At 44.6% G+C, this 24,760-nt stretch overlaps 1 protein-coding gene across 1 annotated transcript in view; it reads left to right on the top strand.

Moving 5' to 3' along the window:
• The window catches only part of GPRIN3 (GPRIN family member 3), a 115,070-nt gene extending 95,362 nt beyond the window's left edge, over window positions 1-19,708 (top strand). Inside the window, exon 2 of the mRNA XM_075565845.1 lies at window positions 16,180-19,708. Coding sequence (XP_075421960.1) covers window positions 16,271-18,547 — 2,277 coding nt within the window. The 5' untranslated portion in view covers window positions 16,180-16,270 and the 3' untranslated portion in view covers window positions 18,548-19,708. The remainder of the gene's footprint in view (window positions 1-16,179) is intronic.
• The last annotated feature ends 5,052 nt before the right edge of the window (window positions 19,709-24,760 follow it).

The raw sequence follows: 24,760 nt of genomic DNA, 5'->3' as shown, positions 1-24,760 counted from the left end.
GCTGCAATTTTTCTTTTATTTTTTTCCATTCTTTTTTTTCCACCCAACACATTAGCCTAAATTAACACCTGTTCATAATAACAGTATTTACTCAAATAACATGACTTTACTGTAACTAGAATTTCAAGTGTGTGTGTTTGAGAGAGAGAGATTTATTATACCTCCAAATAGATTACAATACACTTCATGTGGAGAGAGACCTATGAACTAGGGTGACCAGGTGTCCCGTTTTAGCCGGGACAGTCCCGTTTTTTTAATGGCTGTCCCATTTTTTTAATGGCTTTCCCGGCTGACCTGCATTTTTTTAAATGTCCTGTTTTTTTGTGGCTGTTCCGTATTTGGCCATCAGAGCAGGGGGGGCAGCAGAGAGCACAGAATTCAGGCAGATAGGAGAGCGGAGGCCGGTCTGACTGCAGAGGGTGTGGGCGGGGTTAGTGTCAGCGGAGCCTCAGCAGTGAGAGCCGGAAATGAGGTCCATGCTGCCAGTCAAGATGGCTTCCCCCCCTCCATGCTCCACAGTGCCAGGTAGGACACAGAGAGAGAGAGTGAGTGTGAGTGTGAGTGTGTGTGTGTGTGTGTGTGTGTGTGTGTGTGTGTGTGTGTGTGTGTGCGTGTGACTGGCTCTGTGTGTGTGGGGGGGGGGGGGCGTCACTGGCTCTCTGTTTGTGGGGGTCAATGGATCTGTGTGTATGTGGGGTCAATGGCTCTGTGTGTGTGTGGGTCAGTGGCTCTGTGTGTGGGTCAGTGGCTCTGCGTGTGTGTGTGTGTGTGTGTGTGTGTGGGAGGGGGGGGTCAATGGCCCTGTGTGTGTGTGGCTCTGTGTGTGTGTGGGTCAGTGGCTCTGTGTGTGGGTGTGTGGGTCAGTGGCTCTGTGTGTGGGTGTGTGGGTGTGTGGGTCAGTGGCCCCGTGTGGGTGTGTGGGTCAGTGGCCCCGTGTGTGTGGGTCAGTGGCCCGTGTGTGTGTGTCAGTGGCTCTGTGTGTGTGGGTCAATGGCTCTGTGGGTGTGGGTCAGTGGCTCCGTGTGTGGGTATGTGTGTGTTGGTCAGTGGCTCCGTGTGAGTTGGTCAGTGGCTCCGTGTGTGTTGGTCAGTGGCTCCGTGTGTGTGGGTCAGTGGCTCTGTGTGTGTGGGTCAGTGGCTCTGTGTGTGTGGGTCAGTGGCTCTGTGTGTGTGGGTCAGTGGCTCTGTGTGTGTGGGCCAGTGGCTCTGTGTGTGTGGGTCAGTGGCTCTGTGTGTGTTGGTCAGTGGCTGTCTGGGTCAGTGGCTCTGTGTGTGTGGGTGTGTGGGTCAGTGGCTCTCTGTGTGTAGGTCAGTGTCTGTTTGGGTCAGTGGCTCTGTGTGTGTGTGGGTCAGTGGCTCTGTGTGTGTGGGTCAGTGGCTTGGTGTGTGTGGGTGTGTGGGTCAGTGGCTTTGGGTGTGTGGGTCCGTGGCTCTCTGTGTAGGTCAGTGTCTGTGTGGGTCAGTGGGTGTGTGGGTCAGTGGTTCTGTGTGGAGATAACATTTTTTTTAGATCTATTTATTATATATTTATTTATCTTGCCTTTGGCTGTATCCTTCCCTCCAAATTCCGTTAACATGGCCGCGCGACGTCACGTAATGCACATTGCCATAACAACGAGCCGCTCCGTGACGTCACGCGGCATCAAGTTGACATGACAACGGGACGCATTATGGCGCCGAGGCATCAGTGATGCCACATTGTCATGGCAACATATCACCGCCTCACGTCAGTGTCTCGTTGTCATGGCACCGGGGTGAGTCATGTGATTTAATTTGTTTTATAAATAATTTTTTAATGTGTCCCGGTTTTTCATTTTGAAAATCTGGTCACCCGACTATGAACACACCTGAGATAGCATAGAAATATGCTACAGTATGTTATTGGACATATTTAAATTAGCAGATTATCCAGGTATCTCAGGTGTGTTTACAGGTATTTTCCCACATGGAGTATAGGTTAATCTATTTAGATGTATATACATCAATGGGCCCTCTCATAATCTTGTCTCTCCCAAACTGATCCCAACAAAAGCCCCATTTTAGGGTCTGGATGGGAGTAATGCCAAGATTTAAATAACATTAGGTTATTGGGAGCTAAAGCAGTGTTATCCCAAAATAAAGTGGCTTCATCCCAAGGCTAATGAGCTCAATTACGGTTGTAATTTCTATTAGGCATTAGCTCAGTGCAAATTACATCTGTAGCTTTTTTATGTAACATCACGTTATTTGCCCTGAGTGAAAGGAGCTCAGTGGAACAAGGTGAATTAGGTTGAATTAGGGTCTAATTCAATATGGTCTGAAGGATGTAATCGGATGAAAACCCTTGTTGACTTAGATATTGGGTTTCCGATTGGCTGCTTTGGACCATATTGAACAAACCCGTTATTGTCTAACTTGTAGCACACTTTTTTTTCTTTTTAAGGCATTTTAAGACTATACAATTGTAGTTCTGGTTTAGTTATGTTGGTATATCAGCAGATCTAGGCATTCACAATGAAAATGTGACCTTTATTTTGTGATGTCCGCATTTTGTTTCCATTTTGGAAATTTGTCAAGTTGCCTTACAGTATTTTGCCCCCTTGAGTAACATATTCAGCATACACTGAGGACATTTAGCATCATATTACAGATACAAATGGAGTACAGATGTGGCCAATGTTATTGCAACCCATGGCGTGCAGTTGGGGGACACAACGCGCCAGCGGCAGAAGAGTCAATTGTTTTGAATCAGCCGCATGCAAGCGGGGGGGTTGACATCAAGTATGCTATGGGTTGCAATAACATTGGGTACAACTGTAAGTGGATTTACCAAGCTTCTTTTAGACCCTTATTGTCTATTTAAACTGTAAAAAATATATACAGACTGTAGAAACCTCAACAGTAGTTATGTTTGTATATCATATTTTTTACTTGTACCCTATTTTTTTAGCACTTTAATTCACTGGAAATACATAAGGGCTTATTCATTGAACAGTGATAAGGGGTTTAATGCATGATAAATGCCCTTATAGCCCAATACTGCCTGCTTTGCTATTCACTAAACAGTGATAACAGTGCAGTATCGTGTTATAATGGCTTTTTAATTACCTTTAACACTGAAGCAAAAAAGTAATCCGACAAAGCAAAAAAGCCCAAAATCGCTTTTTTTTTTAAAACAGTAATGGCTATTCACTAAACAGTGATAAGCATATCAAACTTTAAAATCTTGCAATATTTTGTCGCCAGCTAAAGGTTGGTGCTAAAGTTATTGCAAGATGCATAAAAGCCATTTTTTTCTTTCTGCACAGGATTGATACCACAGGCCAGCAGGGACCCCACGGAGACCCGGGGGTCCCCTAGGTCTCTGGGGGGTTCCCTGTGGTCCCCGCTGATGTCTGGGGATCTCCAGGGGGTGTCCAAGGGTCCACTGTGGGTGTCTGGGGGTCACCATGGGTGCCCAGGGGGTCTCCGGGGGTCCCTGCCGGCCTCCGGTATTAATCCTGTGCAGAAAAAAAATTGCAGTCCGTTTCCTTACCTTAGTGGCTAACCGCTAAGGTAATGAAAGGCTTAAAAAGCAGGCACTGATTTGTTGTTAGTACAGGGGGTCGGTGAAGGTAGTAGTTGCCCCAGGGTGGGTGTTTAGGACTTGCGGGAGAAGGTGGCAGTAGAAATGACAATCGCTAAGGTAATGAAGGGGTTAACCCCTTGTGCTACCCTCCCGCAAGGACTAAACACCACCCTGGGGTAACAACTACCTTCACCGACCCACTGTACCAACAACAGGAATGGGTAAAAGTGCTATTATCCAAAGATGGCTAGTAGCGCTTTTACCCATTTAAAAAAAAAAAAATTAAAGTGCAATACATTCAAATAAATACAACCCCCTTCACCCCATGTAGGATTTAAATCCCCTGGTCACGTGACTCAGAGGATTTTAACATTGTGGGGAGACCGGCACCCCATAACGGGGGCCATATCTCGGGAAGTAGGGCTTCTCCGAGGCTGAAATCAATGCAGTTCACCTCAGGAGACCCCCTGCTCCCTTGCACGGAGACGCAGCATCTCCATGCGGCTCTTCCAGGCTGCAGTTTCAATCAGTTGCCAATCGCTAGGATTTACAGCGCGATAGAATTTAGAAAAACAACAAGTCGTTCGATGCTGCATTTTTTTTAACGAACTTTAAAAAAACTTGTGTTTTTTCTTAGTGAATACCGTTTTTACCAACATGTTTTTTAGCGTGAAAAAAACAATGGAAAGTCGATCGGCAATGCACTGATTTTATTGAAGTTTAGTGACTAGGCCCCATAGTTTGTACGTGTCAATCATTACTTTATTGTAGAATTTGAAGAATAATTTAAATATTCTAAAGCAGTGTTTCTCACCTGGAGTGCCGTGTACCCCAGGGCAGTTGAGGGTGTGTTGCACACGGGAGATGCAGAGGCAGCGACCCGCCTCTCTCTGTCTGGCACAGAGCAGATAGGAGAGACAGATAGCAGCCTTCCTGTCTACATGACTGTTGAGCAGCTGATGTTTTAGGTTGGAGGGGAGAGGAGTGGAGAGGGGTAGAGAGGTGAGGGCTTTAAGCGAGGAGGAGGAGAAATTAGTTTTGTTTGGGGAGAGGGGAGTAGTGAGGGCTTTTTGTGGCGAGGAGAAGGAAGTGATAACTGTGGGGAGGGACGGCGGTGAGGAGGAGTTTTTGTTAAGAGGAAGGTGAGGGAGTTTAGGCTTCTGTGTGGGGAATGGGACAAGGGCTTTTGTGTTTAATGCTTTCCGTGGGGAGGGGGAAGGAGGTGAGTGGTTTGTGTAGGGTACAGGGGGGCAAGATGTGTGGTGTGAGCAGGGCCGCCAACAGAAATCATGGGGCCCGGGACAAACATTTTAAGCAGCCCCCCCCCCCCGTGTCGGCGGTATTGCCCACAACCCCCCCCCATGTCACACCTCACGAGCCCCCTCTCTACCCCCACCGCACACGCTTCACACCACGTGGCGCCGCTCCTCACCTCAACACCCCGCCGCCTCTCCCCTCAGCGGGGACCGCCGGGTGCGCCGGGGAGGGGAACAAACGCCTGGGATGTGGGGGGGGGGGGGGAGAATTATGAGGGCCGCAGAAGGGGAGAGTGATGAGGGCTGCAGGGGGGGGGAGAGTGATGTGGGGTGCAGGGGGGAGAGTGATGTGGGGTGCACGGGGGGAGAGTGATGGGTGCAGGGGGGGGAGAGATGTGGGGTGGAGGGGGGGAGAGATGTGGGGTGCGGGGGGGAGAGTGATGTGAAGTGCAGGGGGGGAGAGTGATGTGTGGTGCAGGGGGGGAGAGTGATGTGGGGTGCAGTTGGGGAGAGTGATGTGGGATGTGGGGTGCAGGGGGGGTGAGGTTCAGGGGGGGGTGATGTGGTGTGCAGGGAGGGGAGTCATGTGGGGTGGAGGGGCGGAGATTGCTGTGAAGTGTAGGGGGTGAGGGTGCTGTCTGTCCAGTGCAGGGGGGGGAAGTGATGTGAAGTATCCCGGGGGGGAACGGAGTTTAACGGGGGGGTGGCGAGATGGGAATGGGGGGGGAATGGAGCTGGGAATGGAGGAGGGGAGCGGAGACAGAGGGGGAGCGGAGACAGTGGGGGAGCGGGAAAATTTACTCCCGGGCTTATAATCTCTAATACATATAAAAAATACCCCAATACCCCCAATCCATATAAAAAATACCCCATGCCCCCAAATCCATATAAAAAATACCCCAATCCCCCCAATACATATTAAAAATACCCCAACCCCCCAATACATATTACAAATACCCCAACCCCCCCAATACATATTACAAATACCCCAACCCCCCTAATACATATTACAAATACCCCAAAACCCCCAATACATATTACAAATACCCCAACACCCCCAGTACATATTACAAATACCCCAACACCCCCAGTACATATTACAAATACCCCAACAACCCCAATACATATTACAAATACCCCAACACCCCCAATACATATTACAAATACCCCAACACCCCCAATACATATTACAAATACCCCAACACCCCCAATACATATTACAAATACCCCAATACATATTACAAATACCCCAACACCCCCAATACATATATATATAAAAATCAGACTTACCTGCTGGGGAGGTTGGGGGTGCGGCGTGCCGGTGGTGGCGGCTGTGCTGGGGGGGCGGCGGTAAGGGGGTGTCCCGCGGTTGTGGGGGGTGTCCGGCGGCTGCAGGAGGTGGCGAGAAGCCCCTGTCACGCGGGAGGGGGGGTGTGGCATTGGTGCAGCGGAGGGCCCGACACGCCACGTTGCTGCTCCCATGCTGTGGGGGTGGGGCCGATGCTGGCCCCATGCTGCGGGGGGGGGGGTTTGGCGGGACGGCCCGGTGGCAATGGGGTGGTGGCGGTTTTGGCCCGCTGCTGCGGGGAGGAGGGGTAGCGGGACGGCCCTGTGACGGACCGGGGGAGGTGGCGGTGCTGCGAGGGGCCCGGCGGGTGGTAACAGCAGTTGCCGCCGGCCCCGCTGCACCTGTCTCTTGATCCTGCGCGCGCCGGGCCTCCCTCTCACGCCGGCGCGCCGGAAGCTTAACCCAACCTGCTTCTGGCGCTGCCAACAGGGAGACCCGGCGATTTTTTTTGCAGCATGTTTTTTTAAATTTTATTAAATTAACTGTCCCACGGGGCCCGGGACGCCAGTATCCTTTCTCCCCCCCCTTTGGCGGCCCTGGGTGTGAGTAAATGAAGGTGGTGATTGGTATGTGTGTGTGTGGGTGTGTGTGTGGGTATAAGTGCGAGGTGAGGGAGAAGTTGATTAGGGTTTTAGTGTGTAGTATCAGAGAAGGTGGTGAATTTGGAGTGGGTTGAGGGAAAGGGTGAATGTGCAGAGTGTAGGAAGGAGGTGGGGGAGTGTGGTAGGTGTGAGGGTGGTACAAGTCAGTTTTGTGGATTTTGATTCCATTACATGTTGTATTTATTTGATATACAGAAGTATTTAGATTAGGATTTATTTTTTTCGGATTTGAAGATGAGCATCAAATTGTTTTCCCGCAGTACATAAACAAACTCAAAGAAAGAGAACCCCAAAAAGCACTCGGTGACCCCATCTCAAATATTAATCAAATGATAATTTGAATAAGTTAAAAATATTATTTTAATAAACAATCTAAAAAACGAAGGGGGGATCATTCGAAATATCAAACCAATGATGTGCCTAATTACTAGTGATGTACCGGGTACCGGGTACTACCCGTTACCCGGCGGCTTTTCAGCTACCCGGAAATTACCCGAACCCGGCAGCTGGAAAGTGGACCTGGCGCCGGTATCCGGGTAATGTCAGGGAAGTTGAAAGGTATCTCTTACTTACCTGCTGGAAGCCCGCGCGGACATCTGAACAGGTAAGCAGAGGTGCGGGGGCGGTGGGGCAGCATCACAGTTATGTGGAGCCCGCACTGTGAGCACTGGACTGCACTGTGAGCTGGGACCATGTGACCGGAGCAGGAGAAGAAGCTTTCCTATTGGACAGCCGACTGCCCCAGCTCACAGTGCCACGCGGGCTCCATGCAGACTGCTGATGCTGCCCCACCGCCCCCGCACCTCTGCTTACCTGTTCAGATGTCGCCGCGGGCTTCCTCCACCCCAGGTAAGTTTCCTCCACCCGAAGGCAAAAAACATACGTTAATGGCGGGCTGCAGCGTGACTTCCATTTGTTGCTGGCTGGGAACCCGGAAAGCTCTGACTGGCACTGCTACCTCTCCCGGCTTACACACAAGAGCGGGCGGCAGAGACGTGTCCTGCCAGTCAAGTGATTATTGCACAGCACACAGCCTCACACATTAAAAATAACAGTGTCACACACTCTAGACAAACAGCTAGCAGGTAAGTGAAAAACCGGGGGGTAGCCGGCCGGGTACAAGGCGTCAAATCCTCCGGGTACCTGTTACCCGGTTTGAAAAAAAAATGTAGGACCCGGTCCAAAACTAATACTAAACACATAATTAAAATCAGTGGTGTTGTCCCAGGCAGCTCACCAACAATATCAAAATAGTGGCTCACTCAGTTGAGCTGTGGATATGCAGTAGTAGCGTCTACAATATTGCAGGTTTGTTGGATTGAAATCCCGGGTGGCATTTAAATTTGACCAAAGGGAGGAGGACAACTCTCTAATAGGCACTGTAAACTGAATCCAAGTAAGTGCATAGACATTATTCAGTAGCAACTGAGTTACTAATTACAAACACTCAGTTTCCTGTGCAAAACCTCACAGCTATAAGATGATATAGCTCCCCCGGTATTATCCCTTGGTGTAGCAGCTCGCAAGCTAGATTTCAAGAACTGACCCTAGCCAGGAATGGTGCAGACCCTGGTAGGGCTGATATTAATTGTGGGGGGTTATAGGGTACAGGTACATCCACTTCCACAGGGTTATAGGGTACAGGTACAACACTAGCGGGAAGAGAGGTGCAGGAGGCGCCATCAGGACCAGCGCTGTGTTAAAGGGTTTAAAATGCAGGATAAAAATAGCCACACATCTAACGACAATAGAGAGCAGTGGTGCACAGTGACACCATGTTACAACTTTCTCTGCACAGTGACATCAGCGGTTCATCAATAATGGGGCAATAGAGTGCTTTGTGGAATTTTGTTTCTTTGAGTTTGTATATTACCCATATCCCATTTGAGCACCTAGGTTGACCGAGGAGATTTGTTTTGCCCATTCCTTCGGTACATAGCTTACAGTATATATTGCTGTTCCATTTGTACCCAAATAGTAGAGATGATGTGTCTCCAGTGAGTGAAAGGAATTATAAAAACATATACCTCGAAAGAATACTTTAAGCTGGAATAACGATGATGATGATGTATTTCTAATTTGAGTCGAGTGTTGGCTAAATTCCCAACAGCAGCATCCCTAATTCCAGATAATGGCCATCTGGTTCTTTATTGTAATTCAAACTCCCCTCATGATAATGTATCCCTCTACAAACAGGGCAGAGTACATCCAGATGGTCCCAGTTCTGTTAGAAATACACGTTCCCGGCCAAACGGCCTCTCTTCAGATGTTTTTTCCAACTGATCTTGGGCCGATAACCAGACAGCTCCGTTAAGTAAGAGCTCAATGTGAAGTTACCTAAAACATCGATGGATGTTATGTTCTGAGTTAACATGGTATCCTCAAAGCTAATTATATGCAAACACAACGGCAATACATCTCATTTCCATAGTTTTAAAATTCCATTATTGTAACATAACGTTGCATCATCTTTAAGTAAGTTAGCTTTGGGAGTATTTTTATCCAGACCCTGAAATATGGGGTCTTCCTAAAGTGGAGAGAAAGAGGAGTCGAGAAGAAAATAATGCTGTAAAACAATGCTATGTTCATTATATCACATCTAAAGGTGGCTTTATTCCCAACAAGGCACAGCAAAAAGCACTATTTCATAGTCTGGATGTGACCAACGCAAGTTTAGTTATAGCCTAATTAACGGAACGTTTAGTCCCACCCTCAAGTTTTAGTGAATTTGCAATGTTATGACATTTACTCATTTGCATATAATTTGCATATCAATTGCATTATCAGAAATGCCAGTTTTAGGTCACACTATGCTCTTTATGGGAGAAATCATAGTTTAACTTTATGTTATTGTTCTTCGAAGATACACCTTTTAGTCTTAACCTAACTTTACGTCACATTAACATTACCATAAGTAGCTTAACAGGGCTCTGTGAATCTGACCCTGGCTGGCAGTTTTATTTCTGACTGTAAAGTGCTTGTTTGCACAGAAACTTGAAAAATACCTGCTTACTTGGAAAGTGGGGAGGGGCGAGCTCAAACCCTGCGTGGGGCCACCAACCTCCACAACATCTGAGACCAGCTGGGCAAAGTTAATAAACACACAGATACCCAGCAAGCTCTAAGAAACCCCCAAAATTACCACATAATATGTAAAGTGTCAATTGGAGTGCTACTGGGCGTGGCTAAATGTATTCAACAAAAAACAGAGACGCCCAAAGCTACATCCAATATGACAAAAATACACAGTGAAATACCTTTATATTGCTTGAAAAAGGGTAATTTAGTTGAACCCTTTGGCCAAAGCATTATAAGCCTGGGAGCCACATCAAGGCATGACCAAATATTGCAGGTCCTAACACTAACTGATTAAAATTCTTATTTACCTCTATAAGTAGAGGAAGAATGATCGGTTTGGATCTGTCCCAACCAGCTGCATGAATAAGACCTGCTTACTTGGAAAGTGGGGAGTGGCAAGCTTAAACCTTGGGAAGGAGGGGCTACCAACCTCCAAAACAGCCCCTCCCCCCCAGAGTTTAAGCTCGCCTCACTTCCTCAATTTCAACTTTACAAGTTTTGTTTATAGAACCACATGTGATATTTTTTGAGCACATTCTACATCATGCTTGGATGTAGCATTGGGCTTCTCTGTTTTTTGTTGTATACATACATGTGAATACAATAATGTGCAACAAAAATAACTGGGAGAAAAGGTATACTCCTCCACTCAGACCCTGGAGTAGAGATATGTTTCTGTTATCTCTTCCAAATAGATATCCAAAAAGCAGGGTAGTGGGGGATGTACCCAAAGAGGGGAAAAGATAGAGAAACTACATAGAGCAGTATTGCAAATAAGCTAGTTATCTACACAGCATGTACTTCTTCAATTGTTAAAATCACAATGGAGTAATTAAATCAGGCATGTCTAAGTCAGTGGCAAATGTAGTGGATGTGGTGTTCAATGGTCCCGGTGATCTCAGAAAAAAAAGCAGTAATAGTGCAGATGGTATTAATAAAAAAATGCTCCAGAATGGAGACTTACACAATAAAAGATCTTTCAAGCATAAAACGAGATAAACAGTGACTCCGGCAGATTGGGTGAGTCGAGATCTCACCGCTTCTCACGGGTCTATCGCATCCAATGGCGTCACTTCTGGTTACAGTTATGGTCGCCCGGTGACAAAGAAGATGCTATCTCTGTACTCTGAGTCACCGAAGGGGCTGGTAAGACTCCTTCACTCTTGATAAAGCTGCAAGCCCGGTGTAATGTTTAGAGTCTTACCAACCCCTTCGGTGACTCAAAAGTATAGAGAGAGCACCGGGTAGAGCATCTTCTTTGAGCATATTCTCTCTTGCCAAAAAAATTGTATCTCCAATGATGGATAGAAAGATAGAATAATCTATAGCAAGATGAGATCTTACCCTGAGGAAGTTACTGTGTCAGGTGACGAATAGCGTAGGCCGGAGTTTTGACGCAGTGACGTCATTGGCAGTGGACAAAGTTTAGCAGTTCTTACTTTCTCTTTGAGTATATATTGTGAGGTTATTTTAACCCCAGCAAGCACTGCTCCTCTCATCTGGCTACAGATTATTCTATCTTTCTATCCATCATTGGAGATACAATTTGTTTGGCAGTTGGGCCAATGCGGACGCCTTTTTACGGATCCTTGGACTTTCTCTTCGGATTTCGTTCTGGTGGTATTCAGGTCCTGGACGGTGACTATACACAGTTTCTCTCCTATGAATTTCATTTGAATGATTCTGTAAGTGCATATTGCACTCCTCTTAGATGTTATATTAAATCATTTTATACTTTAGTATATTATAGAGTGGGCGCTTTTCTTTTTTGTAGATTTGTGGATGTGGTGCCAGAAGTCTCCACCAACATTTATCCAATTTATTGAGAGACATTTATCATCAAATATTTTAGATTAAGATTTTAATACTCTCACTATATTTCTATTACGGCACCCCCCAAAAAAATGTTTGCGTACCAATTTTGGGCATATTACACACTAATGCTTTCCTGTGTGTTGCTTTTCCTCATGCGATTTTGTGCACTTTGTTATATTAATTGTTAATGTTATGGAATAACACTACTACACATTAGTATTTTCACCAATTCACTCAAGTGATTCCGTGTGTACAGTATATAGATATGTACTCAATGATTGTAGGGACTAAATTTACCTTGTTTGTAACAAAAAATACACATAGAAATTAATTAATAAAATACTATGGTAAGGGAATGTTATGAGACTCACTGAAACTTGACTAAAGCTTTTTAATAAAGAGTTACATATCTCCTACTTTAAAAGAGAATCAGCTTTATAGAGATTACAAAACCTCTCCCCATAAGTATTACTTGATGTCTCTGAATGCCTCAATCATCAATGTGTGTTGGGTGCTCCATTATCACCTAAGCCAATATATGTAATCTCTCCTTGTTACATATATTTTACTCTCTTCCTGTTTTGTACCTATTATCAACCTCATAAATGACCCCTGGAGAACTATACAACCTATGTGGAACATTTATTTTGTTTCAGTCCAGTTCTGGGGCCAAAATCATGCAAAATTGAGAATTCACTTGTTTGTTACTTCCATTAGTGTATAAGACAGGCCTCACAACATACGGCCCGCGGGCCGCATGCGGTCCGTCTGGCCTCTCTGTGCAGCCCGCGATGACTCTGGCCGGGTGCCAGTTAATTAAATAAATTTAAAAAAAAAGTTTAAAAAAATGGCGGCGATTCATCCCTCCTCCCTCCCTCCCAGCCCCTCCCTCTCCCTCCCAGCCCCCAGGTTTTGCGGTGCGCGGGGAGGTCAGAGCATGCCGGGGCCGGGGCTTAGTACCGGGGAGAGAGGATGTGCTGAGCTGATCTAAGAGGTGTGTGTGTGTGTGTGTGTGTGTGTGTGTGTGTGTGTGTGTGTGTGTGTGTGTGTGTGTGTGTGTGTGTGTGTGTGTGTGTGTGTGTGTGTGTGTGTGTGTGTGTGTGTAAAACGGGCTGGTGGGGGGGTGGGTGTAAAAAACGGGCTGGTGGGGGGGTGGGTGTAAAAAACGGGCTGGTGGGGGGGTGGGTGTGAAAAACGGGCTGGTGGGGGGATGGGCTGCTGACATGTGAGGGGGGGTGGGCTGCTGACATGTGAGGGAGGGGTGGGCTGCTGACATGTGAGGGGGTGGGCTGCTGACATGTGAGGGGGTGGGCTGCTGACATGTGAGGGGGGGGGCTGCTGACATGTGAGGGGGGGCTGGGCTGCTGACATGTGAGGGGCAGGGGGGGAAGTAATGTGAGGTGCAGGGGGGGGAGAGAGTGATGTGAGGTGCAGGGGGGGGGGAGAGTGATGTGAGGTGCAGGGGGAGAGAGGATGTGCTGAGCTGATCTAAGAGGTGTGTGTGTGTGTGTGTGTGTGTGTGTGTGTGTGTGTGTGTGTGTGTGTGTGTGTGTGTGTGTGTGTGTGTGTGTGTGTGTGTGTGTGTGTGTGTGTGTGTGTGTGTGTGTAAAACGGGCTGGTGGGGGGGTGGGTGTAAAAAACGGGCTGGTGGGGGGGTGGGTGTGAAAAACGGGCTGGTGGGGGGATGGGCTGCTGACATGTGAGGGGGGGTGGGCTGCTGACATGTGAGGGGGGGGTGGGCTGCTGACAGGTGAGGGGGTGGGCTGCTGACATGTGAGGGGGGGGGCTGCTGACATGTGAGGGGGGGGCTGGGCTGCTGACATGTGAGGGGCAGGGGGGAAGTAATGTGAGGTGCAGGGGGGAGAGAGTGATGTGAGGTGCAGGGGGGGGAGAGAGTGATGTGAGGTGCAGGGGGGGGAGAGAGTGATGTGAGGTGCAGGGGGGGAGAGAGTGATGTGAGTTGCAGGGGGAGGGTGAGAGTGATGTGAGTTGCAAGGGGAGGGTGTGATGTGAGTTGCAGGGGGGGAGAGAGTGGCATATTGAGGGGAGGGGGAAGAGTGTCATATTGAGGGGAGGGGGAAAGAGTGTCATTAAGGGGAGGGGGAGAGAGTGTCATATTGAGGGAAGAGAGACATGGGGGGATGCTGACTTGTGGGGGGGGGTGCTGACATGGAATGGGCTGGGGGGGTGTGGAGGGGGTATTGTATGTTTGATGTGGAGGGAGGTATTGTGTGTTTGATTTGGAGGGGGGTATTGTGTGTTTGATGTGGAGGGGCTATTGTGTGGGTGAGGGGGAGACATGGGGGTATGAGAGATAGATGGGGAGTATCGTAAAGATTGATAGTGAGGGGTTCTGGGGGAGATATGAGGATGATGATGATGATGATGATGATGATGAGAGGTGCTGGAGGAGAGATGATGATGATGATGATGATGATGATTTAACCCGTGCGGCCCAAATTTTTTTTCCTTGGAGCAGTTCGGCCCTTCTCACTTTACGAGTTGGGCAGGCCTGGTATAAGACATGTTGTTGTGGTATGGAAAAGAAGCATAGGCATGAATGTAGGGCAACTAGAATAGCTGATGCAGATATACTATACTGTAAGCTTCCATCTTTTTCGATAATTCAGAATTTTCATTAACGGTTTTGTCTTATGAATGTATTAATGGAGTGAGAGAGGCAATGCAGCTGCCTTGGAGACAAGAATGTGAACCGGACTGTGTTCTTCTTGATACAAAAAATTACTTTAATGGCACATTAAAAACAGCAAGAGAAAACTCTTGCGCGATTCGCCGCGCTTTATCAAAGAGTGAATGTATTGCCTGCATTTTGTTTATTGTATTCTCTCAGGCATGTGAGAATAGTTTCATTGATTTGTAATATGCCATAGATCCATCTAATAAATAATTTTGTATTTAGTTTTTTCCTTGGATTTTTTTTTTTTTTTTTTTAAAGTTCAAAAGTAAAAGAAAAAAAATCAGAGCTTAATACTGGGCTTATTTGGAGCTAAACATAATAAAATACTAAATGTGTATCGAGAGTGATACACCAAAGAATCCCCTTTAGATAGGCGCACTGCAGACCTGAAAATAAAGACGGTCAGGGGTAGGATGTGGTGTGTATAAATAAAAAACTTTATTAAATATTTGTGTATAAATAAAAACTTTATTGAATATTAGTGTAATAGTGTACACAAAACAGTATATAGTGCTGTACTATACACTGACTAATAATAGACTGCTGTTGGTCTATGTCAACCTGCGTCAAGCGTCTCACTGTGCTCCCATTAGTTCTGTCTCCCTTGAAGTGTGAAAATCTTGGCAGATGCTCTAAATGTCAATAATCTAGATGGGTTATTGTAACCCTATGACATATTGGTAGGTATAGGCTCTACCGAGACTAACAGAGAAGTTCACGCAGCACATCAACGTAATGCGCACACTGCGCATGCGTCATGTAAGTTAAAACAGTAGAGTCTGTTTATATGCGAGTTGCGCATGCGCAACTCGAATATAAACAGACTCTACTGTTTTAACTTACATGACGCATGCGCAGTGTGCGCATTACGTTGATGTGCTGCGTGAACTTCTCTGTTAGTCTCGGTAGAGCCTACAGCAGCGGCAGCTCTTATTCGAGCAAATGCCGCTGGCTGTATGAGGCTGGGAAGCGGGTAGCCGCGGCGCGTGGCGGCGCACTGTGACGTCACAGTCACATGCGCGCCCGGCTTCCCCGTCTTCCCCGGCTTCCCCAGGCTTCCCCGACACCCCTGGACATCAAATTAAGGTAAGCGGGGGTTCGGGGAAGCAGAGGGGCAGAGCAGAAGGGGTACAGGGGTCTGGAAAGGTGTGCAAATTGCGCGCGATGAGGAGGGGGGGTGAGTGGGGGAACGCGGCGGCGCGCGTGCATTACTGGCGGCAGCTGGGGCAGATCCCGGCATGCCGCCGGTATTTGTTGCAATAAGATATGTCGGTACTGTATACCTACCAATATGTCATAGGGTTACAATAACCCATCTAGATTATTGACATTTAGAGCATCTGCCAAGATTTTCACACTTCAAGGGAGACAGAACTAATGGGAGCACAGTGAGACGCTTGACGGAGGTTGACATAGACCAACAGCAGTCTATTATTAGTCAGTGTATAGTACAGCACTATATACTGTTTTGTGTACACTATTACACTAATATTCAATAAAGTTTTTATTTATACACAAATATTTAATAAAGTTTTTTATTTATACACACCACATCCTACCCCTGACCGTCTTTATTTTCAGGTCTGCAGTGCGCCTATCTAAAGGGGATTCTTTGGTGTATCACTCTCGATACACATTTAGTATCTATCTAGCCCATCCCCAGGCAGCACGCCTCTACCTTCTAGGGGTCTGAGCGAGGTCCCTTTCTATATTTCTTAAACATAATAAAATATTCAATGCATTTTGGAAATAAGTCAAATCAAGATATTTATTACAACGATTAGATTATTTTAGGTTGATTTACATTTCTTTTGTTTTTTGTCTCTTTTGTGCAGATTTGAGAAATTAAAAGGTCAAGTTTGATTAGCAAAAACTTCTAGAACCGGACGATCCTCCCTGGTACTAAAGTCAAAGGAAGGAAGTTCCATGGGGACTATACCAGATCTTCAAGAGTCTACCAAAACTTCAGGGGTTATCACATCTGTGGAGGAAGATTTCCCTAAAGATCATACACCTCACGGTGCTAATCACCAGCCCAAACAAGCAACATTTGACAAGAATGGCAATGGCATTCCTATCTCCGATTCTAGAACTGCCGGAGTTTGTTCATTTGAACTAAATTGCAGCCCCTCTACAAAAAGTTCTGATTTTGAAAAGATTTGCGAGCATGAAAGACAGGAATCCAACAAAGCAACGTCTTCTTTTGGGATTTCTAGCCAAGCAGAAATTGTACTTTCATCAGATGAGGATCATTCAACCACAAGAGAGCCACAAGACATCAAAGAATCAGCACAGCATATTTCCACTACAAAAAGCATACCGGTCATCTTGGAGAATGTTGCTGTATCGACTAATGTAGCTCTTTTAACTTTGTCAAGTGAAAAGCCAGCAAAAGACGACAACACTATGCTAAAAGACATCATGGTAGAACAGGCAGCATCTGAGATATTAGATTTCGATGTAGAAACTGGTATAAAAGATGAAGAGTTTTGGGAACATTCTCCAAACTTAGACATTAAAAAAGCAGGACAAGGTAAGGAAGGAGATACGTCTACACTAAGCCAAGGAACAGAAAGTAGGATAGACAATCAACAAAATTCAGCCCATTTAATAAGTGGCACCACAGTACATCAAGAAGCAGAAGCAGAGGAACTTAAAAATACAACACTTTTTGCTAAGTCTGATGAATGTTCACAATTAAGCCTTGGGGAAGCACAGTTGGGTAAAAATGGAGAACAGGGGATGTTGGAGACGCAGGGAGCATGCAAATTTAAGGAAATGGGTACTATGACATCACAACTAGGAAGCTGGACTAAGCAAGACGCTGAAGTGCAAGCTGTAGCAAATGTAGAGAGTAAATCTGTCTCAACTAGTCCAAGCATCTTAGCTGCATTTCTAAGGGCCAATTCACCAGCATTCAAAGAAAGACAAGATCAAGTCTGTATAATTTATCAAGGTAACCCTGGGAACACTCAAATGGAACGTGTTAGCTATGCACTGCAGGCAAAGCTTCCTCAAAATCATTTAACACCTAAAATATGCTTTCAAGCACCTGATAAATTAAGCTCCCAGTCTCTTCAGCTGCATAATAAAAGCCCACCGGACTTAGCATGGTCTACCTTTCAGCACACAGGACTAGGAAGAAATTCACAAGTTTTATATAGAAATGAGCTAGAAGGACAAGCATTATGTATAAGAGAAAGCCACGCAGTGCCACAGCCACCATTGGCTACTGCTTCTCCAATTTTAATGAATGTGAAGCCTGTTTACCAAATCAACATAGACAATAGTAGCCAACCAAAAGTTTGTCAGAGGTCAATGGATATGTATAATGAGCCACCACAGTTCAGAACAGCTCATGACTTCAGCAACAAATCCAGGCTTCATCATTTTAGTGGAGCGGAAAATATTCAGTTACACAATATACGGTCAGATATTGAACAGACTGAAATTCTTGGCATTCCTGGTGACATTAACACTGACAGAAAACCCTTTCACTTCAAAATTACAAATGAGCAGGGCTCTACACAGGCTATCATTACCACAGATATAAAAAAGCCAAAGAAAGAGGACAAGCCAACTCCTCTTCATGTTGAAGTGGAGGTGAACTGCGATATTGGGGCCACTGGTGGTCAACTTGAGGAAATACTTGAAGTCTTGATTAGGAAGGAACATATTGAAAATGAACAGTTTGAAAGGTCCGGCAGTCTCAGTCTGCAATCCAGATCTGGATCAACCTTTAAACAAAAAGCATTACAGCTCACCCCACGTCTGAGGAAGGCAAGAGAAGAGAAAAGGGAACCAATTCTGGTCAGTTTACCTACCTCTGAACAACCTAAGTTGCATCAAGGGAAAAAGACGAATCAGCCGAGTACAAGCACTGAGGCAAAAACTCAAGTGAAGCAGTCTAAGAGTGTGAAGGATGTTGTGTGGGATGAACAGGGCATGACTTGGGAAGTTTATGGAGCTTCTATGGACCCAGAAGCATTAGGGATTGCTATACAGAATCACTTACAAAGGCAAATAAGAGAACATGAAAAAATGATTAGGGCTAAGTTAAAGCAGAATCGGAAATCAATTTCCTCTGATACTTCAAGTAAAAAGCACAAAAGGAGGCAGCAGAGAGTGTTTCAGTCTTTACTTAAGAACATTAGACGACCTAACTGCTGTGTCCGTCCTCCTCCTTCTTCCGTGTTAGACTGATTAGCTGTAAAGTTGTGAATAGTTTTCATATGTACAAACATATAGTAGTAGGCTTACAATTATGTTTTTGCATTTAAGAATGTCATGAATGAAGCTTATCTAAATAAATATATCTAATTTAGGGTGATTGCCCCATCACAGATTTTTTTGAAGACTATTATTACATATTTTTTGTTTTAATTTTATTGGTGGGAATGGGTGAAATATCAAAAGGACATGATACTCGGACATGGATTTTTTTCCCTGAAATAACTGCCAAGACTTGTTTAACAAATGTTAAATGTTAACTTTTTTTTCAACCTTACCTTTAAAATATAACAAAGAAATTAAAGCAGTAATTACAATTCTTCCAGAGTTGTAGATTTTGAAATATCTATGCCGTTAACCAGTGCTAGAAGAGACTTCATACTGTACGTACAGCGTTTTTTTGACTATGTAGTTTATAAACAACAAGAACGGAGTGAATGACAATGTCCTATTGTATATTAAAGCAATCCACATTTAATATGAACATCTCACTTCATCTTTTTTACTACAGGTAATATATTATGTCCTGTTTACACCTAAGCTTATTTCGAATCACAGGGTACTTAATATGAGACAAAGCCATTGCGATAGTTACATCTCTTGGCAGTTTTTCTTTTTGGAAATGGTAAAAAAGAGAAAATATAGTACAGGACTGACTCTTACATATCAGTGTCAGCAGAGCATATAACTCTTGACCCAAGTTACCTTTTTTCCTGCTGAACCTTTATTCTGTTAGAAAATGCTAAAATCTATCAGGAGTGGCATCAAGAGGAGATCAATGTCGGTTAGTGGCTGCCTACTTGGACCAACCTTCAATATTACTGTTAGAGCAACAAAGCTCCCCTATTGATTCTTAGCCACATTCTACAAATCGTTGGTGGGCAACAGATGTCCCGAGGGCCAGTGTAGAGGGAGCGGGGTTGTTGCTGCTGCTGATTGTAGCTTCTTCCCACTCCGTCAGCTGCATTTTATGACACTGCAGTGATAAATACTGCTTGCTCTTGTGCTAACCACTAGTTCCCAGTGTAAAAATTGGAACAGGACAGTATTCAACCGTGTGTTGGCATTAGTCAGCTGACTTGAGCAAGGAGAAGCTCCTTCCCACAACTGCAAACATCCCTTCTGTCTGTGAATTTTATATATATATAAAAAAAAAAAATATATATATATATATATATATATATATATATATTTTTTTTTTTTTTTTTGAAGTATATCATGTTACCTACCACTACTACAGATAGAGAGTAGCTGAACAGAAGCATCCCACATTTGGCATGATAGAGATACTGTACAGTGAAAAATTGCCTCTGCTGATGACTCTAGTTATTTTTCTGCTGCATGTCCACTCGTCTCATTTTCAATATCCAGATCTTGTCCATTTAACTCCTTATTCTTCTATCTGAAGTACTTTCTAAAAGACTGGCGACAGAGGAATACATAAGGTACAAAAGAACAAACATCCAAAGAAGTAAGGATCCCAAAGCACAATAGTTGGAAAGAGGAAAGTCAAGCCCAACTGAGGGGTAGGGAAAATAGATGAGGAAGTTATGTATGATTGGTAGGAGGTATAATTGTAAATTCTCCTCCTTAGTTTTAAGGATATACTCTCCTCTGCCCTTCTTTGATATCTCAGCAGGGCTGACTGGGATGTTTGCGGGGCTCGGTGTTGGAACATGTGCGGGACCTCGGCTCTTACCTTCCGTGGCGGCATCGCCTAAGCAACCTATCATCATGGCTCCATGATGTCAAATTGCAGGCTCCATGATGTCAAATTGCATTACATTGCCATGACATTGCAGCGTCATGCGGTCTCACGTTGTCATGGCAATCCGGTGCTACAGGGCGTCCTGTTGTCATAGCAATGTGACACCACTTGGCGTCGTGATGTCCCATTGCCATGGCAACGTGATGCCATGATGATGGGACCCTGCATGAAGAGATGCCGACCGAGAAGGTAAAAGGCACTTACAGAAGCCCCGTGCTCTCCCCCGGCAATCAATTTAATTGTGGGGGAGAGCGCAGGGCCTCTGTAAGTCCAAGGCTTGGTGCGCAAGCACAGACGCCACCGCCATCTAGCCAGCCCTGCGATCTCTATTTTCTCGCTATTAACCTGCTCACCCGTTGCGTTCTGCTCAAGGATGTCTTTTGTCTACCCCTTTTGTATCTAAAGCCCTCTCCCACCTAAAAACTCACTCACTGTCCCACACCTCTGGAATGCCCTTCCCCTCGACATCCATCTAGCACCCTCTCTCCACCTTCAATACCCAACTTAAGACATACCTCTAATTAGGAATTTGGGTAGCTTCTTTTGCTAGTACACTGGCGACACGTTTAATTCTGACTTGGCTAGTTCCGCAAGCCGGGAGATTTCCCGGCTTGCTAGCCAAATCCCCTCAGCGTGCCGCGCGTCACCGATGCGCGGTCACGCTTCATCGGGTGCCTGTGCCCCATGCGCACGTGCCCAGGGCCCAGAGGGAGCCCTGGTGTCCCGCGATGTGGGGGACGGCTTGGGGGGTTCCGGGGGACCCGGCGGACCCGGAGAGGGGAGGGAGAAGCCCCGATCGGAGGACCGCTCCTCCGAGGCTTCGGCGCGCGCACGGGACACCCCGGCGCGCGCCCGGTTACTGTCACGGCCGAGACCGGGTAAATGTAAGAATAAACTCGGCCGCGACAGTACTATATATCTCATATGAATTAACCATGACCCCTTGCATACGCATTTACCATAACACCCTCCTACGGTCTCCAAGTTCTCCCTACTTATCACTTAGATTGTAAACTCTGCGAGACAGGGACAAGTATGAAGCCCTTATTCCCATTATGTCTCCTATTATTATGTTGTGTATTATTGCTGTAATGTGTTTATGTACATGGATGGCGCTATACACATAAAGATATACATGCATACATGGTGGCATATATTTCACGGTAGTAACAGATCTTATACCTTTGTGTATTGTAAAGACAACAATGATAACCTTATTTATGAGAGCTTTATGGACCCAATTTATTATGCTCTGAAGAGTATATATAAAAAAAAAAAAACACAACGGGGACATTTTTGGAAATGTGCACATTTAAAAATTATTCTTTAAGCGCAATTAAAAGCTCCCATATAAAATACAGTAAACCGACATTCAACATCTCTGACCTTATGGTGACACAATTCGGGAGCAAGCAATATTTATCCTGGGCATTTCCCAAAGGTGCCATACCACAGGTTTTCGAAACCACGAGATGCTCCCAAATCCATATTGGATGCAATGTCACATCTTGCTTTTATGCTAACCTCTATGCTTTTTGCATCATCACGCTTCATCTCGGGGCTAACACACATTCGTAATGGAGGTACCCCGCCTCCCGCAATCATTAACGCTTTGTTCATACTGTATAATAAGGACTATGGATGTATAATAAATGGGTAAATATTTTTGTAAATGGTTACACTGTACAGTGGACATTTGCATTTTCAGGATTTGGTCATCACTGTCTATCATTTATTAATATTCACAATTCAATAAAAATTTTAAAAAAATAGATTTTGTAGAACAGACGCACTCTTGGTGTATTACTGATGTCACTTAAAAATGATATATATATATATATATATATATATATATATATATATATATATATATATATATATACCAAAAGACACACAAGGAGTAGCACTAGATAGGTTGAAAATATAAGTGACTAAATATGCAATTTCTAAAGTGATATATTCCTAGAATATATACAATTATATACTTTGCAGAAATAGTTAAATATACAAAATTAGTGAGTTAAACTAATGAACAGTAATAAACAACCATTAAATTAGTTAAAAGTGAATAAAGTGTCACATGAAATCCAAAAGAAAAAGTCCACGAGATGGTTCAGAGAGACAAATAAAGTTCAGATCAAACAAATCCTTTGGAGAGAAATGGATGGACGCACTATGGTTTATTATGTTTTATATGTGAGTTTTTAATTGCTCTTTTCTGTATAAATATTTCTTTTAAAATGTACACGTTATCCTGTCGCGCTGTTTTTTTCCATGTTGATGTAGGATATCGAGCTACGGGGGGAACTAGTGAAAATTGGTTTGAAGATACCCTGGAGGTCAGTGCGTGTGGGGTTATTTTTTATCTGTTCCATATTCAATAGAGCTGCCCTGTAAAAAATATGTATGCTCTTTTGGCCAAATGGATAATGACCGTTATAAAGGACAGTCATTATTAAAGAAGCTATACACCTTGTATTCAATAAACTCTTACTAACTGATATGGCATACAATGGGTTAATTCCCCACCTCCCCCACCATGTGGCACCCCCCCATCACCCACGCTTACTACACCCGCCAGAGGGGGAGTATGGGCCAAATTTTTATAGGCCGTTCTACATATAAAATACAATTTTTTGTAGAGTGTATATATATATGTGTGTGTGTATATATATATATATATATATATATATATATATATATATATATATAAAACACACTTTGTATATGTATATATATAACACACATTGCCATTGCTTGGCAATGCCGTACTAACCCCTATGGCAACCAGGGGTGAAACTAATCACTGGTGGGCCCTGGATCAAGTAAAAAAATAAAAAAAACCCCATTGATTACCTAAGCCCTCTCAAGGAGAGCATATACATAGTGTCATTGGCACAAAAGGTGTTCCAGATAAAACAAAACCCGCTTACCCCATTCACAATGAGGTTGTCCATGATTTTCAGAGTCAGTAACCCCCTGGAACTACTTCACATGGAATTTCCAATTGGCTGATGCCTAACCTTAAGAAAAGCCCCTGACATTTAATCCAACACCGTCAAAAAATGGAAAAATTATGCAAGAAAAAAAAATGAGGGGAGATAACTCTTGTATGCCATAGTGGTAAGAAAGGGATTGCATGGCCGAACCTTACTAGCCTCTAGGGCACATAAGGGATATATGGGTTGTAAGTTAAGCGTATTAAACCATTTGTGAGCATAGCCTTGATGACCACTGTGGTGACTAAGGGGTTAATTAAATAATGATGGATTTTGCCAGGTATATATTACATATCAATATGAACCTGGCGTCTTAACTAGTGAGGAGAGACCAAAGCGAAACATTTAGAAAAATGACAGCCCTTTTGCATTTTTCCTGGAATGTTTTCAAGCTTTCACTATTTTCTTAGGCCTCAATTATACCACAAACTGCAGAAGCGATTTGTAACACTACTTCAGGGAGACATGGCCAGACCATTTCTCTCTCTATCGCTATATATAAATATATTATATTGATATAGATGTATATGTGTGTGTGATTGGTTTGTTTAAGATGCACTGTGATTGGCCGTGCAAATCACGTGATGCGGCCGTCGCCTGTGAAAAAATCTCAAATCTGAAATCTCTTCATGAGACAGATGCTTTACAGCACATTGCGGTGCTACCTTCGCAATTGGTATGTGCACTTTCATTGCATTTTATTGTTTTGAAGCTGCACACAGTCGCACGTGATTTCTGGTATAATCACAGCCTTAGTTTTATGAGGGGAAGAGGTCCAATACTTTTTGTTGAAGTAGGAATATCATAGTATTATCAATAGGGTCCTAAAACTTTTTGGTAGACTTTAAAACTCAAAGTAACATTAACACATTTTATGTGCAGTCACTGCCTTATTAATAAATCGTTTAAAGTGAAGTTTGCGGCAGTGATCTGTACAATGGTTGAAATTTATCCTATTTCAAAAAGTGGTGCAAGCTGGTATGCTTTAGGCCGTGATTATACCAGAAATCGCCGCAACGGTGCGCCACTTCAAAACAATCAAATGCAATGAAAGCGCACATATACCAATCGCGACGGTAGCGCCGCATCACGTGATTGGCAAGGCCAATCACTGCATCTTAAACAAACCAGGAAGTGATGAACTGGTCCTTTCTCCTGTGCAGTAGCGCTACAAATCGCTTCTGCATGTGCACATGTAGCGTCGCTACGATGACATCACCGGATCGCTCTGCAGTTTCTGGTATAATTGAGGCCTTACTGGGCAACTTGTTTTAGGATGTTATTTAAATAGTGTATTTGTGGCACAACCTGGCCCACACTTCTGCCAGCTTGGAAATAATTTAAGTTGATTTATCAATGGAAAAAAAACTATGCTGGCAATAGGTATAGCTGGAACCGGACTGTGGCATTGCCCATCTT

The sequence above is a fragment of the Ascaphus truei genome, chromosome 1 (assembly GCF_040206685.1).
Source record: "Ascaphus truei isolate aAscTru1 chromosome 1, aAscTru1.hap1, whole genome shotgun sequence".
NCBI lineage: Eukaryota > Metazoa > Chordata > Amphibia > Anura > Ascaphidae > Ascaphus > Ascaphus truei.
The sequence above is the reverse complement of the archived record's forward strand: the minus strand, read 5'-3'. Positions and strand labels throughout refer to the sequence as shown.